This window comes from Oreochromis aureus, linkage group 10 (assembly GCF_013358895.1).
Source record: "Oreochromis aureus strain Israel breed Guangdong linkage group 10, ZZ_aureus, whole genome shotgun sequence".
In the NCBI taxonomy this organism is placed as follows: domain Eukaryota; kingdom Metazoa; phylum Chordata; class Actinopteri; order Cichliformes; family Cichlidae; genus Oreochromis; species Oreochromis aureus.
In genome coordinates, this window is record NC_052951.1 from 25145441 (window position 1) to 25163327 (window position 17887).

Consider the following 17887-nt stretch of genomic DNA (forward strand, 5'->3'; position numbering starts at 1 on the left):
GGTGATCTCTGAACTGTGAAATCCCTCAGTATACAGATTTCCAGTGCTTCCTCATCAGTATCCTCTAGCAGCACCATCTCTAATAGCTAATCTGCAGCACTTTGCCTTCTATTGGATATCAATCTATTGCTATCTATTGCTATCCAATAGATTTACAAATATGTAAATAACAAAGCATGCTTTGTCACGGGGATTTTTTTTTTTCTTAAAGTGCCCTTACATACCCCTAAAATGATTTTAAAGTAGCCATTTGGTAGTTTTATTGTCTTGATTCTGGAGTCAGTCCTTGTGCTGCTGTCTGTTAATATTTAACCACTCTCTTCCATTGCAAAATAAATCTCACCAGTAAGATACTCGAGGACAGCAGCCAGGTAGACAGGAGCTCCCACCCCGATGCGATATTTAGGCAATCCCCTCTTGATGTAGCGCAGCATACGCCCCACGGGGAAGATGACCCCGGCCTTGGTGGACCGTGAGGTCTTGGTCGACTTCTTCTTTCCTCCTCGGCTGGACATGGTGCTGTCACTGCTACCAGCGTCAGGCTCTGCACGGGCACATCAGCCACGATCCATTGACAAATCTGAACAACACTGATCTCTTTTATTACAAACTATTAATTTGGTGCATGACAAAAAGACCAATACCCATTAGCTAAATATCAAAAAGATTTATCTTTACAAGCTTCTTAAATGGCTGCAAACATTGTGGATCAGACTGAGTAGTCTATTAAGCAATCTGTAGATAAACAGAGTAATCCTTTGATAGGAAAACGTACCCGTTTTAACTTTTATGTGACTGGAGCCCCTGTCTTGGATTTACAAACTAAAAATTGTAAATAAATACACAGATAACAAGGACTGGTTGGAACAGCCATTAAATTCCAGACATAAATGAGTTCTGATGTCATGGGGGCTTCATAAAGAAGGAGGGGGGGGTTAGTACGCACAGTATGCCGCTTTCCCTCGGGACTCCTACTCTTGAGCATTTGATGGGAAACTGCACAGGACCCAAATAAGCCTTTCATTTTATGTCACCGTGGGGAAATTGCGCAACCCAAATGTGACATTTACGGTCCTCACATCTCGAGAGAGGTCGCTCATCAAACGTAAGCGCGATACGCACGCGGTGAGGCAATAAAAACTTCCCAAGTCGACCCCGCCGCTTTACGAAACGTAAAGATTACTGTGAGCGAAATCAATGCTGCTGCACCAAATGCAGACACCAATTAGCTGTGTGGTAATCAATTAGCCCACAGCACAGGCCACGCCACCCCCCTCAAAAAAAAAAAAAAAAAAAAAAAAAAAAAAAAAAAACCCTTCTCCCAACGCAAACACTCCGCGCGCGACACAGTGTCCAAGCCCCCGTTTCCCGCGGCTCTTCCACTTTTTTTCCACCAACACACAGCAAGCACGTTTTATTTCTCCCGCAACATCTGCGGCATTTCTCCACTCTGACCAGGTGTAAGGTGGGCTGAACCGCCACTGACAGCTATTTCCGCGTGTCAACAGCCCGCCGGATGTCTAGCGCGCGTGTGTTTAATTCCCCCACAGTCCGTGCGCGTGACTAACGCCAAATACTGAGCTGTCAGACGACCCGAGGACGATTTTAATGCTCGGGTCAACGGACTCTCGGGTGGAAATAATCCCGGTAGAGCGGCGGCAGCTGCCCGCTCCTCCTTCCCTCCCCTTCCTGCCCGTCAGCCCCAGCAACACGGTCTCCCTGTCGGCCTCCATGCCAGGGAAAAAAAAAAGCACGAAATGGGAACGTTAACGTCTCAGCCGGAGTAACGGAGACCGGCTCGACCGACAGGAAACGCCAACACCAGAGCTGACACGGCTGTGCGCGAAGCCGGCGGATTACTTACAAATGCGAGAGAGGAACGGAAAAATTTTCCTCTCGGTCTCCGGTAACAAGCCTGGGCAGTGTCCCCGTCTCCCACAATCCACAGCGAGTTGAAATATCGGAGCGAGCCAGCGCTGCTCGCAGAGCGCGACTGCTGAGAGCAGAGAGCAAAGCTGCTGAATCTGAATCTGCTGCTGCTGCTGAGATTATCCTTAACCCTTTACACCTTTTTACTTTTGTCAAAAACACGTGGTTTGAGTGGAAATGCTGGACGTTTCCCGCGCTTATTGATAATAATAATACTACTACTAATAATATTAAGCTGATTTAAGCTGATTCTTTCACTATGCACCAATTAATCCAATATAGGCTACCTTGATTATTTTCAGAGGTACAAATATTTTCGTCTACATCAGACTAGAATATGTTTATGTTTTAATCACTTATTTGAACATCCTTTAAAGACCTTACCTTATGAATTTATAATAAGTGTCCTACATGGACATCATTCTTGGACGTTTCAGCTAGCTTGTACTTGTTTACCTAATTTCTTTTAATAATGAGTTCCCCAATAGTCTTAAATCTGGTGTACGGTTGGCTTCATAACCCTTTGGGCAGTTAAATTTCCACCATCACAGTGGATTTTAAATCGAGCTTGCATAGTTGTAGAAAAAAATATATTTGGAGAGCCAAGGTTAACTTGTACCAGAATGGTGGAAAGAGAAAAGCATGGGGAAGGAGAAAAACAGCTCTTGACCTGAAGCATATCACATCATCTGTCAAACATGGTGGATGCAATGTTATGGTATTGGCATGCATGGCTGCCAGTGGAACCAAGCATGTAGAGTTTATTGATGAGGAGATTTCTGTTAGAAGTAGCAGGACAATTGAATAATGGCCAAAGTCAGTCACCCAATAGAGTAGCTTTTTAGTTAATAAATACAAAAACCGTCACACCAACCCTCTGCATCCATGAATCTTCTCTGTGGTCTTCCTCTTTTCCATCCTTTGTCCAGTGTATCTACTATCCCTCCTCTGCACATGTCCAAACCACCTCAGCCCTGCCTCTCTAACTTTGTCTCCAAACTGCTCAACTTTGACTCCCAATGAAAACCTTAACTCTGCCATCTCCAGCTCAGCCTCCTGTGTTTTTGTCAGTGACACTGTCTCCAAACCATGAATCATAACAGGTCTCACTACTTTCTCTTTCCCTCTTGCTGCTATCCTTCTGTCACAAATCACCTCTGACACTCGTCTCCACCCATTCCACCCTGCCTGCACTCTCCTCTTCACCTGTCTGTCACCACTGCAAACAAGAAGGAGCTTAAAGCCGATCCCTGATGTAATCCTACCTCCACCCTGAACCCATCTGTTACTCCAATTGCACAATGTCTAGCCATCCTCATATATATCCTCCACCATCCTCACACACTTCTCTGGCATTGCTGGCGTCCTCATACAGTATCACATTTTCTCTCTTGGCACCCCACTATGTGCTTTCTTTATCCACAGACACAGTGCAACTCCATCTTTATACTTCTCCACCAACACTCTCAAAGCAAACATCACATCTGTAGTGCTCTTTCTCTGCGTGAAGCCATACTGCTGCTTACTGATCATTAGCTCTTTCCCATATCTTCATGTTATGAGTCATCATACCATGCCATTCCTGCAGCTCTGCATATCACCTTTGCTTTTGCATATCTGTGCAAGTATGAATGAAAAGGGCTGTGATTGCAAAACAGTTAATGCAAACTTTTGTTAAACTTTTTTTTGTTCATTTCATGATATGAAAACACAACTGAGGCTTATACAGCTTACAATTTCAGCACAGTCCAGAGGCCTGTAGTACTTGTAGAGTAGTAAGTGGAGTAGTAGATGTAGTAGTAGTAGTAGTAGTAGTAGATGGAGTAGTAAGTGTAGAAAAAATATAGCGGTGATTTGCTACATATTTCAGTTGATCTACATGGACTTTTAACTGCATAATCCTAATGTGTATCTAAATATTGCTTGCAGATATCCACTGGATTTTAGCATCACTGCTGCTCTAACCAGACGGGTGCGCAAAGCCCATGATGTGGTGCAGTGCTCAGCACAGTGCCGCAGAATGTTTGCTCACAGGATAGTCTGAGCTTCTGTCCGTACAGAGAGAAAAGATTAGCTCACTGGTCTGCTTTGTCAGAAATTTAAGCAGCAACAGAAGGAGGAGGCTCAGTTAATAGACTTATGGGCTTCATCATTTATCTCACTGTTGTCAGATTTCTGTCACTGTGATAGAATAGTATCTTTAATAGTTTAGCTTTTACACGTGAGACCTGAACCTGGCCCTGCTGTTCCCTCTGCAAGATGCTTAAGGTCACTGAGTGCATCAGAAAGGTCTTCTTCTTGGGTGCTGGTTTAACTCACTGCGTTGAGCAGGTGACCAAAAGATTAAAGACTAAAAAGGCCAAAAATGTGTTTCAAAAATAAAAGTTTTCTTCTTCTTTCCACTTAATCAGGCAGCTCATCACCTGAATTAAGGGGCGTAATTTCCAGGGGGGTTAGGGGGGTTATGACCCCCCAATAATCAGACCCAACCAATATAACCCCCATTAAAATTATGAATTATCTTGCATAAATAGGCTGTTGATTCTTTGTTTCTTTACTCATTTCAATTATTACCAGGAAAATAGTTGCATGTTTAATCATCTGGAATTTACCCAGATTTATTTATTTATTTAGATCTTGACCCCCCCAATGTTCAGCACAAAGTTACACCGATGCCTGAATTACCACCACCGTCTATTGTAAGGGTAACCGAAGCATGCTGTGTGACAAATTTTGTTTTTCAGATTAGTTTTTACACTCCTAGACCAAAGATAAAACACGTGTCTTCAACATGTATGAGCTAAATCTTTGGTGCATCTCCTGGTGCTGAGAAAGTTATGCAGCTAATATGCAGGCAGAAGTCCTAAATAAAATATGGCATTTATTAAAGCATTAATACTCAAACGGTGGAATCCCACCACCACCCACGTGATCTGAATAAAATATTTAAGCTGCAGGAAAAGCATAGAAACAACTGTAAAAACAAACAGATAATGTCTCTGGCCACCCTTCATCCAAAGGTTTATCAGCTGTTTAGGTAAGTAGTTCGGTAGGTACCAGAATTCATCTAATACTTCATGACTGTTAAAAACTGTATATGTGCAAATCAAACCTGAAAAAAGGAGATTTAACACGAAAACAAACAAACCAAAAAAAAAAGCTGAAGGACATTCAAAGACAGTCAAGGCTGTGCAGGACTCGCATCTGATAGATGTGTGCACCATACTGATGCAGTGCACGCAGTTTCTCACCAGAGGTCAGACCTGAGCTGTGTAGTAAGCTCGCCTCTGTTTGCATCTGGCATACAGAGAGCTAAAGTTTGTATCAGTGTGAAAATACGCTGCAGGGACCGGATGAAATCGGACTAACTAGATCTCATTTAGTGCATAAAAACCTAAATCAGACTTAAGATGACTTTTACAACAAATCAATCAATCCATCAAATGTATAAGTCTGCTATGCAGCATTTACAGTGAAACTATTTTACCTAAACTTGTGATATATACTTCAGTTTTCTGATAAACCAATTAAGTTATTTATGTGTGTAATATAATAGAAAAGTACTGAGGATCATGTCTCCTCGTTCCTGTGATTCCCAACCAAAAGAAAGACTGAAATAACAGAAAACATAATATAATAACTAATATTATAATTTAAAAAACTGCACTGTAAATTTATTTTTATTAAATCACACAGAGTAAAACTCGCACACAAAATCAGATCCTATGGCTTGAATAAAATTTGGTCACACCATGATGGTGGGAGTAGAGTGAGTTGAAATTTGTCGCCCCCTCCTGGAGGGTCTGAGTCTGGATCTGAAAGTGTAGGCTGATAATACAAAGAAATAATAAATTAATTAAAAAATAAAATCTGCCGAGACTTTCATTCAGTTCTGGCTAACTGATATCAACAGTAAAATAGTAAAAGACAATATGTCAGCAGACTACACTGCTGATATAGCACAATCTGTCATGTAATACAGGAACGGCGTCGTCCAAAGGAAATAATGCAGTTGCCAATTTCATCAGTACAGGATATCATAAAATGTGTCATAAATGCATTAATTAAACAATTTAGAATCATAGCCAATAAAAGAATAAACAGCAATAAATCTACAGACTAGAGATGAGAGAAGCTCCTCTGAGATGTAAGAAGTGCATCACCTCTCTTTCCACATTTTCATATTATCCGCAAAAGTGTTTAAATCATATTTTTTACAGTGTGCCGATCGCCTGTTTCACAATGATTGGTGATAATAAACGAAGCCACATGTTGCTGACAAATCTGAAAGTCTTCTTGGTTAGGGAGTATTAAGTGATAACTGCACGAGAAGTTACAGCACGGAAAATAGGGAAAAGTGCATGCACGTGCATCCTGTAGGCATTCATATCATCTCTGTAAAGCTGCAGTGTTGTACATGGAAGTACAGTACTGTGAAAGAGTTTGACCACCCCTCATTTGTTCATATTTAGCTAGAAAATTTTAAAAGATTTAGAGAATAAATGTTTTAAACTGCAGAAAAAGCTCTGGTAGTTCATCGCCAGCCTACCCAGTAATTAAACAGAGCATTTTTGTTCATTCACAGAAAATGCTCAATTATTTATTTATTTTACTTTGAAATCATTGTAAAAACCTGAAATTTATAAGTAATTGTTTATCTATTTCATAATTACTTTGGTGTTGTGTGAATGATCACGTGGGAGATCTTTATCAGTAGCAAAAGCTGTAAAACTTATGAAAATACAGTTAAAGGTCTAAAGTTTATGCCGTCCATCACATTTTCCAAAGCCGTCCACTGGGCCAGATTGGAGAAGCTTACTGTTGTACCATTTTCCCAACCTCCTCTGTACATGTTGATGTGTTGATCCAAAAATGTTACATTTTGATTCATCACACCATCAGACCTGCTGCCACTGATTTTCAGTCTGGCTCTTGTGTAATTTGGCATACCTCAGCCTTTTCTCACTGTTTCCTTTTCTTAAAAATGGCTTCTTGACAGCCACCCTCCCACTTAGACCATTTCTGGTCTACTGAGGCTTCATTGTAGATTTAGATGGATCAACTGAAGGGTCAGCTGCATCTCTCAGGTCATATTTAAGACCTTTGAAGGATTTTTTTCCCCCATTTTCTAAGAATGTAACTTTCAGATACTGTTTATTTACTGCAGATAGTTTTTTAGGCCTCCGCAGTTTCAGCTAATAGTTGTTTGGAAATCACCCTATTAGTACAAAAACTCTATTTTATTCCTGTCAAACTGTGTTACTGTTGGCATTTTCCATAGATTCAACTAAAGAAAGTAAGACCAAATTATATAGTAACAAAATGTCTAAAGATGAAATTTAACCCTTTCACGCAGATTGGTCACTACATTGGACAGCTATTCAAAGGCTGTTGTCTTGTATTTGTGACAGTGTTGATGGTATACTTGCACATAAACCACTACATTGGACGCTGATGTGTCACTCCATACCCTGCCATGTTTAAAAAAAAATGAAGTTCAAAATGCACATACAAGTTCAAAAATCTTATTTTTCATGCCTAAAGATGAATAAAAATACTGAAGAAAAAAATCCTGAATGAGGTTGTCATAATTCATGCATGAAAGGGTTAAGATGGGTTCTTGACTAATTTGTTTTTTTTCAGCAATAAGTCTTAAAAAACACTCTGTTATAAGGATTGGATTGAAAAAGCAGCCAATGTCCACAGAAACCTTTGAAAGACCTTCAAAACACCAGAAAACCAAACTATTGCTCCACAACTTTTTTTACAAACTACAAGTAAGTTTGGATCCTTGGACTCAAACTATAAAGGAATGAAAGGTGGCTAAAGACTGTTGCCCAGAACTGTACTTCCAAACTGAAGGTTGGACTTTCAGAGTTAAAGCAATACTTTGAGTGATTAGATAACAATATACTTTGCCTTTAGGATATTTTACTATAAATAGAAGAAACAAAAGTGATAGTTACAGGTACTGTCTGTGCAAAGCCTTACTTGTTATCTGTGCATTATAGCTTTATTGTTGTTCAGGCGAGGGGTGGAGCAAAGGTACGACCACAGCCACCACAGACTAATGTCTGACCGCCCCTCTGACCATTTTACACAACCAATGGTGAAGCCCATTAGGATCAGCAACTCACATGAACCCCCCCAAGATTTTTTTCTTTTTCTTTATAGTGTTTTGCAGAACCATCCCTCTACAGCATTACTTCGTATATGGATACATTTTAACAGCACACCCACTTTTTTAAATTACAACTATGCACTTTCACCATGCACTGCCATGTTCCTCCTTTGCCATGATCACTGTAGTTTATTTGGGGTCAGTACTCTGAGCTCCACATTCACAGTTAAAATAAAAGTATTCACTGTTAACTCTTGTTTTTATCTGTAAGTTGTAAAAATAAGCGAGAGCTAATTTCCCTGAGGTGGTTTTTACTGCAGGGAATGCCAGGAGCACAATGTGTACAGCATACAGACCCACAGTGTAATACAGCATTTTCAGATATACCACTAGCCTATTAGGAGATGCTTTCTACAGTAAAACACAGCAGTATCACATGTGCATATATGTAATATTTATGCACCATTCATTCAAATAGGCTTTTGACGTACAGATCTTCAGACACATTTTCCTAAAGTCTTGTTTCTTTGGAAATTTAAGCATCTCCACGAGAATGTCAACTGGAACTGCGTGCTGGCGCGGTTAGGAGAGAGCATGGCTCTGAATGAATAAAGAGTTCAAGATTTTAATTCAGTTTGAAAGCACAGCTGAAAGAGTTCCAGGTCTGCGTTCACTGAGCTGTGTGAGAGTGAACGTGGCTGCACTGGTTTTAAATGGTTGGAATTTTCTTGCATTAGTGAAATGTTTGGTTTTTTATGCTTTTTTTTAATCATGTGCTCCCATGCCCCTGTAGTTTCTCAGTCATCTGGGTCACGGTCGTCTATAGAGCTCGAACTAAGAAGACAAGTGGAAGAAGAATATGTGCTCTTGAATCTACACTTTTAGTTATTTTATTTTTCGTTGAAAGCTAATTGCCAGCCTATTCATTAAAAGCTCTTTTCTGGATCTTGACTGCTGTTTGTTCTGTTCTCTGTTAAGATGATCTCACTGTTCAGGTTAACGTTCAGGTCTGGGCTCTGGGGAGGCCAATCCATGACTGTTAGTGTCCCAGTGTGTGTTTTTCTATCCAGGTATGCTTTTACTCTACTGGACGTGTGTTTGGGATCACTGCAGGCTATGGTGAAAATTGAAGCTGTTGCCAGTCAGATGCTTTCCAGATGGTGTTGCATGTTGGTTTAAAATCTGGGCTTCAGTGACCAGAAGATAGATCAAATGAAGTTCCAGATGCATCTCTCAGGTCCTGTGGGCTTTGAGCTTTTCCTGTTTCTTAAGGACATGACTTTCAGATATTGTTCATTTGCTGTAAATAGTTTTTGGAGGCTTGCCATTTCTTTTTTTGTCCTCTATTCTTTCAGTTTCCTTGTTTTGAGGACACATCGCACACCATGCTGAAATATGCATTGTGTGCGTATATTATTGTAGCGTTTCAGCTAATAATTGTTTGGGAATAACCACTTGCAGAAATATATTTTAGGGCTGTTAAACTGTGTTCTTTGGCATTTTTGCAGATTTAACTGAGGAAATTAGAATAAATAATGTGTTTTATGACAAGCTGCTAATAATAAAGTGCACAAAGATACCATTTAAAATCGGTTCTTTGCTAAGTTGTCTGATATGTGTAGACACAACATTGATTCATCCCTTGAGTTAGCTGCCTTTGCTATGTTTGAATCATTTGTAGGTCAGTGTTAAGTGTTTATCAAGCAAAAACCAGTTCTCTGAAATTAGTCAGGTACAAGAACTGGACAGAACAGGAGTGAAAATGAGCCAGAATCCAGAGACAAACGCTGAAAGAAATCCCAGAGAACTATTGCTAAAGACCACGTTAAGAAATGACAAGACAATCTGGCTCATTAGAAGCCAAATATAAGGATATAAGTATAAATGATTCATGTTTTCCTGCTTTCCCTGCTACAATTGGTTTCTGCTTTGAAACTTCACTCTGCAAGTAGACACGACTGCACTGAGAAGCTTCAACAAAGAGAAAGGATCCTGCAGCGAACAGTTATGATCATTAATGATTAATCTGGTCGTTGGTTTCTATATTTCTCAGCGAATCTAAATGAAAAACGATTTCCTAAAGACTAAAGTACGAAAATAAAATATCCAAGCAAATCTGACAGCGTTATTCACTTAATGCGACCGGTGCTGACAAAATCTTGTCAAAACATCCTACCGTAGCGCTACCGTAGCGTAAATTTATGGTCTTGTCTATCAATCTACCTTATCAGAATATGCTACCTTACGTGGTTAATGGCTCCATGACATATCTATAGGTGGCCAAATCACACTATGAAAACATGCTTCCTGCTTGGATTTATTTAGGTAGGACGTTCAGATGGCCAAATCACACTATGAAAACATGCTTCCTGCTTGGATTTATTTAGGTAGGACGTTCAGATGGCCAAATCACACTATGAAAACATGCTTCCTGCTTGGATTTATTTAGGTAGGACGTTCAGATGGCCAAATCACACTATGAAAACATGCTTCCTGCTTGGATTTATTTAGGTAGGACGTTCAGATGGCCAAATCACACTATGAAAACATGCTTCCTGCTTGGATTTATTTAGGTAGGACGTTCAGATGGCCAAATCACACTATGAAAACATGCTTCCTGCTTGGATTTATTTAGGTAGGACGTTCAGATGGCCAAATCACACTATGAAAACTTATGCTTCCTGCTTGGATTTATTTAGGTAGGACGTTCAGATGGCCAAATCACACTATGAAAACATGCTTCCTGCTTGGATTTATTTAGGTAGGACGTTCAGATGGCCAAATCCAATGAAAACATGCTTTCCACTATTGAAACGTTCAGATGGCCAAATGCTTCCTGCTTCTGCTTGGATTTATTTAGGTAGGACGTTCAGATGGCCAAATCACACTATGAAAACATGCTTCCTGCTTGGATTTATTTAGGTAGGACGTTCAGATGGCCAAATCACACTATCAAAACATGCTTCCTGCTTGGATTTATTTAGGTAGGACGTTCAGATGGCCAAATCACACTATCTTCCTGCTTGGATTTAAAACATGCTTCCTGCTTGGATTTATTTAGGTAGGACGTTCAGATGGCCAAATCACACTATCAAAACGTGCCTCCAGCACACAATCATCTAATGTTGACAAAGAATACAAAAGAGACATGGAGGGGAAAAAGACAGGTGTTTTTATTTGAAGTTGTTATGTGTTTTCCTTACATTTTTGCATTTATATTCTTGATTGCTCTCTTTATATTTTGCACATGCAAAATGTGCCCATCTTTGGCAAGATTCACACTGCACCTGGAAAGGAAAAATAAATAGCTCATATTATGTTTGGTGAATACTATTAGTCAACATTTTAAACATGATTAGCAAGTAATGATACTAAGACTTATGTGTTTCTTTTTGTTTTTGTTTTACCATTTCAATCATGCTGCGGTCAGCATCAGCATCTAACATAGAGCAAACAATGCAGTAGTCCTCAGCGTTCCCTGAAACACATTCATGGTTAGGTTTTAATCAAACATTATTTATTGATTAATTAAAAAAAAAATAATAGTACATTTTTTTCCACAAATACTTCATGGCAAATTAGTCCCTGAATTTTTTTTAATTAGACTTTCAGAAGGGTCTTATCTGAAAATGTTTGAAAAGCACTATTTGGTACTGTGCTGTTTGAAAAGCACTATTTAAATTGGAAGTACACACTCTAATGTGATAAGGACTTTACTGGACTTACCTCGATGTTCAAGTAGGGTGCAAGCTATCTGCATTAAGCTCCAGCACAACTGCTTCTGTAGTGGTTAACACCTCACTGACCTCTCCAAAAGCAAGGTACTGTTCTGCAAACTGTGAGATTTCTCATTATTATTATAATGTAAAGTCCTAATTGTAGCTAACAATAAATGGAATCATTTGAATAAGGGTTACCTTTAACAGCAAAACTCCGCAACTGCTGGAATCCTGTTGCTTGTTGTGTTGCATAGTGTGTAACTGCCACTCCATGGTGTCTTCATGCCCTCTCATCCTCAGAAAATTCCTAGTTGAACAAAAATGTTTGTAATGAAACAAGAAATGTTTTATGTTTAATACCTGAACATAAAACATACAAGAATAATACCTCAGTATCATACATACCTCCAGTTGCGCAGAATTTTCCTGTCATAAACACCTTCATTCCCCATGGGGTCTATGAGCAGTATTTTCTGTGCAGAAATGTTGACAATCTAAAGAAAAAGTTAATAAATTAAAAATTACAATAGTTTTTGCCACTGAAAACCTATTTAAGAATAACACTTTGAGCAAGAAACTGCTTCCCAACAAATTATGCAAATTAATAACTAAATAAACACATACCACAAGAATCCAGTGTGTACCAAAGTTCACAGGGCACAGCCACATGTCTTCAACTGGGAACTTCATCTGTGGGATTGGAAGTGCAGAGTAATTCGATTTACTTAGGTACCTTGCGTCTCAGGGTGTTTTCAAATATAGTCTTGTTTAAAGGAACCGAACTCTGTCCTCAGAAATAGAAATGACTCAACTTTTTGGACCACTTCTGAACTTTCAACTTACCTTTGGTGAGGCATCTGAACTGCCCAGAAAACAACGAGCTTGCAACTACTGAACAGAGCAGGTGTACAGCATTCTGTATAAGTATACAAAAATGTTACAGAACAGTAAATACATTTTTTTGTATTTCAAAATAACTGGGCAAAGGACATTTCTTACTTACCTTCGTCTCTCAATAACACGTTGCAGGTATGCATCAATGACCTGTTTTGAAAAGTTAGAGTTTATACACAGCAGCAACAATTTTGAAGTAACTGCTTGAGTGCTGTACACAAAAACTTGGAAAGAAATATAATTGCTGATAAAGGTTCTTTCTGCATATACTGGAACTGGGTATTATGATGTCACAGATGTCACAACATCTGTGTTGTGGTTGATAACAATCTTTTCTATGGAAGTGAATGGGTGAAACCTTATCAGAGTTTTGCTATATAAACCCCCACCTACCCGCACAGTTTAAACTATTAATGGTGTCTGCACTGCAAATGCTTCAGAAGGAGAGCACTTCAAAATCAGAGTCAATAATGATAAGTTATCTTACCTCATCAGAAAGCCACCGTGACCCCTGCAGTGTTGAAAAGAGGAATCAAATAACTTGTATGGTCCAACAACTGATTCCAAGCGCCCAGTATCCTTTTGCAGCCCATAGCCTCTTTACTGAAAAGAAAAATATGATAAGTTAGCTCAGGCATGCATGAGATTTTTAGTGGAAAAGCTGGGTAAAGGCCAGCACGGCCACAACAGGAAAAAGTCAACACAATAAACATGCATTTTCACGCAGAGAAATAGGAAAGGTACAGCGAGTGGGCAAAGAAAATTACTGACAGGCAGATCCATTTCAGACTTCCACAAGCTCAGTGCATGTTGCATGTTTCTTTACATCCAATATGAGTTGAAGACTGCAAAATGCAAACAAAGTCATGCAATGGTCAATCAAGTTACAACGTAAACTGGCAACAAATGACCAACGGGTCAAAAAGAGTTGTTCACTATGCCACCTTCACTTTCTAAGCTTTGTTTCCGAGAGGAAGTTCTTGTTCCACGCGTTTCTGGTCCTGGAACAGAAATAAACTCCTTATGTAGAGCAACAACTTTTTGTCAGCCGTTTTGGGTGCATAATGAATAATAGAGGTCTGGTATCCTCTGGACTTTGCTGGCACTGAGGGTCAGCAGGAGGATGGCAGGGGGGGCATCTTCAGGTCTGTGCTGCTGTTCACTGTCTGACTGTGAGTTGGGTATTTTTCATTGTCACTGATATTTACATGGTGGCTTCTTCTATACGGCTTGATATGGTCAATGCTGTAGTGATTTTTAAAGTTGCTCCTTCCGTGTTTTTAATCTCACACATTTGCCAGTGATGTCTTGAATGGTGTAGGGTCCTGAAAATCTGGATCAAACCTTCCTCCCTTCCTTCCACGTTTCCTCATGTTCAAGAAGAACTTCATCTCCAACGCTGTACACAAGGTTTCTGTACTTCTTCTGGACTCGTCTGGCATAGGCTTCCTTTTGTAAGTCTTGGGACTTTGCCATATTTTCCTCGACAGTTTTTTTAACTTGCTCTTGTGCGTCTCTTGTAGAAGATACAAAGTCACCGTAACTCGACTCCTCAGGAGAATGATGGAGGACAACTAAAATTGTCACATTTTAAATTACTATTAAAATCATAAAGACAAATAATGCATGTGAAACATGAACTGAAAATTGTAGCTATAATAACTCATGTTTAAAAGTAAATATACTATTATAAAGCTTTGAGCACAGAAAGCCACAAAGATAGACTCATATCATTTTTTATAGTCACTTTTTCCTCTTGATACACTTCCATAGGTGAACACATTATACTTAAAGGTCTCCTCAACATTTATTACTTTACATAAAGAAACAATCATAAAGAAGTAACTAGTCACTTACTTTATCTTTTAAATGTATCTTGCATATAGAAGTTAAGCAGAGAAGATTAAAGCTGCAGCCAATATCAATATGCACAATTTCCAATTAAGATGACATTTAATTTATGCATTATCATAGTTGTTGCATAAATAAAATTCCTTAATAACACTTACTGGGACTTCGACAGGAACTTCAGAAGGATCGTAGCCTCTCTCCCATACATTAAACGGAATGGTGTGTATTTGGTTGTGGTGTGGACCTTGGACCTCAAAGAAAACAGTGTAGCATCCAGATACACATCCCAGTCATTCTGTTGACTGTTGACTAATTTTCTCAGGGCTCTACATGTGGACATAAAAAACCACAATAGTGACAGTGTCTTAAAAGCAAATGAAATGTTACATACAAATAAAACATACCTTTTTATGTTGTCATTTGTCTTTTCGTCGAGGCCATTTGTCTGAGGGTGATGCGCTGCTGTGACACTTCTATCTATTTTCATTAAGCTGCAAAGTCTTGAGTTGAGCTTCAAAGAAAAAGAAAATTGTTTTTTAAAACAATCACACAAAACCTTTGGCCTGGCAGCTACTTGGCACACTGTGGCCAAGTATTTACCTAAAGAGGTATGGAAAAAGTAAACTTAACACTTACCTCGTTAACAAATTCCCTTCCTTGGTCGGATAAAATTCGTTTTGGACAGCCATGTCTATATATGATTGAGCACAACTGATGAGCTACCTCAGCAGCACTTTTGCTTTTAATGGAAAAGCCTCAACCCATTTTGAAAAATAGTCTGTTGCAGTCATAATGTACTGGAAGCCACTAGAGCGTTTTTGGAAGAGGTCCAGTTAGATCTATTCCGATTAGCTCCCAGACATGTGACACCTGTCAGTGATAAAAGAATCACATTAATATATAATGTACATGATAACATTACTATTTTCTACTAAAATGCTACTGATATTTACCTTTATACGGGACAAAAATTGGGCATTTTTGATCACAGACGCCCTGACCTGGGTATGTAGCCATACGCTTGAATGAAAACAAACGCTGTTGTGACAGTGACGTACAGAATGTTGTTGGTACGTGTGGGATTTCTATCGATTTTCAGATGCAAAAGCGTGTTCGCAGATTCCAGATAATTACGGCCCAACCAAAGCGAGATATTTAAATGAGAAGGTAAATGAAAAGTATTTCTTGTCCCCCTTCCCTGCATGCCCTACCTGGCCCCCTGGCTAACACTTTTGCTAGATCCGCCTGCACAGTTACCAGCTGTCACTACTTAGAAAGGATCCTGGTGTTATTTGTCTCTCAGAAAGCAGCTCATAACTTCCCTTCAACTCATTCATGTCACCAAAAGGTAAACCTGTTTCTCCATCACCCGTTCAGCTTTCTGATGATTCAGTAAGGACATCTCCTGGTTTCATCTGCATGTTTCTCACCACATATCCAAACCGACATCATGACCAGCAGCTTTGGCGTGGCTCCAGCGCAAACATCAGCTGATACTAGAAATTACTATTAAATACATTCTAACAACAGCTGATCAAACTTAAAGGTGCTGCTGTTGTTTAACGCGATATCTGCTGGGTTTTACTTTTTCTGGCGTAAAGTGACGTTATAAAACAAAACAAGAGAGAAAAGCCGATCAGCTGATCATTTGTCGGTTTACTGATCAAAGCAGCAGTGAGGGAGAGAGTGAGAGAAGAGAGCAGCTGCAACGCAGCACAGAATAACTCCAGCTGTGTCTTTTTCCATCCAGCTAAAGTCCAGACAAACTGCCTCTTCTCTCAGCTCAATCGTGAACACTAATATTTTCTCTGAATGAGGGACCATTACATATTTTAAGGAGTCATGAAACTCTACTAACTAAAACTTATGAATAGAATAAAGTTCACCATCAGTAACATCACAGCACCCACCAGCTGTGTAGAAACTGTCATGCGTTAGCAGATACGCAGTACTGTTATTGTAATGACTGTAAAAAGTCACAACGTAAAATAAACTCCAACTAAACTTGGTTTATATTCGATCCAGATAGACTGCAGGGTCATAACTTCTTCCAGTTCAGTTCACCTGACACTCGGACTGGCGGCTGCCTCGGGTCTCCTCCTCCTGCCTACCCTTTCCCTCATCCACCTGCAAGCAGCTGATGGAGCTCCGCCATGTTCGGCGGCCAGTCCAGCTATGCTAAACTGTAAATCTTTCGTCGACTGTTTTCTGTGATGCTGTCTTTTCGTGCTTGGCTCTCCTGCCTTTGCTAACATGATGCTCATAGCGCAGAAGCTCGATGCTGCATTCACCCTACACTGAGATATTTGAGCTTCACCGTGAAAAACATAGTCGTACATTTGATATTTCATTGGATTTTATTGTCTTGGCTCGGGGTGGCACCTGGGGTGGCTAGTCTGTTTGGGGGTGGCTGTGCCCCCAGGCCACCCGCTGGACACGCCACAGGTGGTTGCACAGCAGCCAATGGCTTTTCCCCGATGACACTGGTCACAGCCAGGACCCTAAACATATTGAACGATCTTTTTATATTATCCAACAATCGCAATTAATTAAACAACAAAAACTGCAAAATGTTCTATAAAAATACTCGATCAAGTGGCATACAGTGTTAAGCCTACTGTACATCAATCTGGTACGGGTCTTCAGGATAACTATGCATTCTATTGGTGCACTATTAACATACTATATACAAATGACAACTTTAAAAATACATACCCAATTAACAATGTCAACCGGGTATTCCATACCAGTAAAATCTGGAACACATTGCAGTTCGAGTCTTGAGTACACCAGTGTGTCCACCTGATGGGACTTGAATGAAACTCTTGAAATAGTCCCCATGGCTTTTTCTTTTGTTTTGATCACTCCTGTATTTAAAAATGTAAAATAATTATAACATGTATTTAACCAATAATTACATTTAGTTATTTACATTACAATACTGGACCTTCAGCCTCGAATTTTGCGCGGTTTGCCTCTGGGACTTATCGTATTCAGATGGGTAGGACCCAACAGACAGAAAGTCATGAGCAGTTCGTATTTGTTCTCCATAACTAAGGAGAAAATTGGACATCTCAACATGTGCTCGAATCCATACAGTAAATAAAACGATCTACACAACGTTATCACGCAATTAACAAGTATGTGGTGCAAAAAGTACTTTCTTCAACATAACAACGCAGTGGTGTCCAGTAACTGCAGGAGGACTAAAATAAATTTTAAAAGCACCAAATAAAACACTGAATATGAACGAGATCGGCACAAAAGCAACGAGATCGGGGTAGGATGAAATAATAGGGTGTACTATTTAAACGGAAATATGGCGTTTGGTTAATCGCATGTAATGTAACAGTAGGACAGCTTGATAGGTAGG

The 17887-nt window shown here is 39.6% G+C and overlaps 1 protein-coding gene across 10 annotated transcripts in view; it reads right to left on the reverse strand.

Moving 5' to 3' along the window:
* LOC116319030 (core histone macro-H2A.1) overlaps nt 1-17887 on the reverse strand; it is a 36764-nt gene that overhangs the window by 18306 nt on the left and 571 nt on the right. For 3 of the 10 annotated variants that reach the window (XR_005614590.1, XR_005614591.1, XM_031738250.2), the window contains exons 1-2: nt 1865-2049; nt 344-544 (exon numbers count right to left, since the gene is read on the reverse strand). Coding sequence is in view for 8 of the 10 variants with exons in the window: in XM_031738250.2 (XP_031594110.2) it covers nt 344-515 (172 nt within the window). In the remaining 2 variants the exon portion in view is untranslated. Of the gene's footprint in view, nt 1-343; nt 545-775; nt 823-946; nt 1273-1864; nt 2050-17887 lie in introns of those variants that run through there. The other 7 variants (XM_031738246.2, XM_031738252.2, XM_039618284.1 and 4 more) reach the window with 6 other exon arrangements.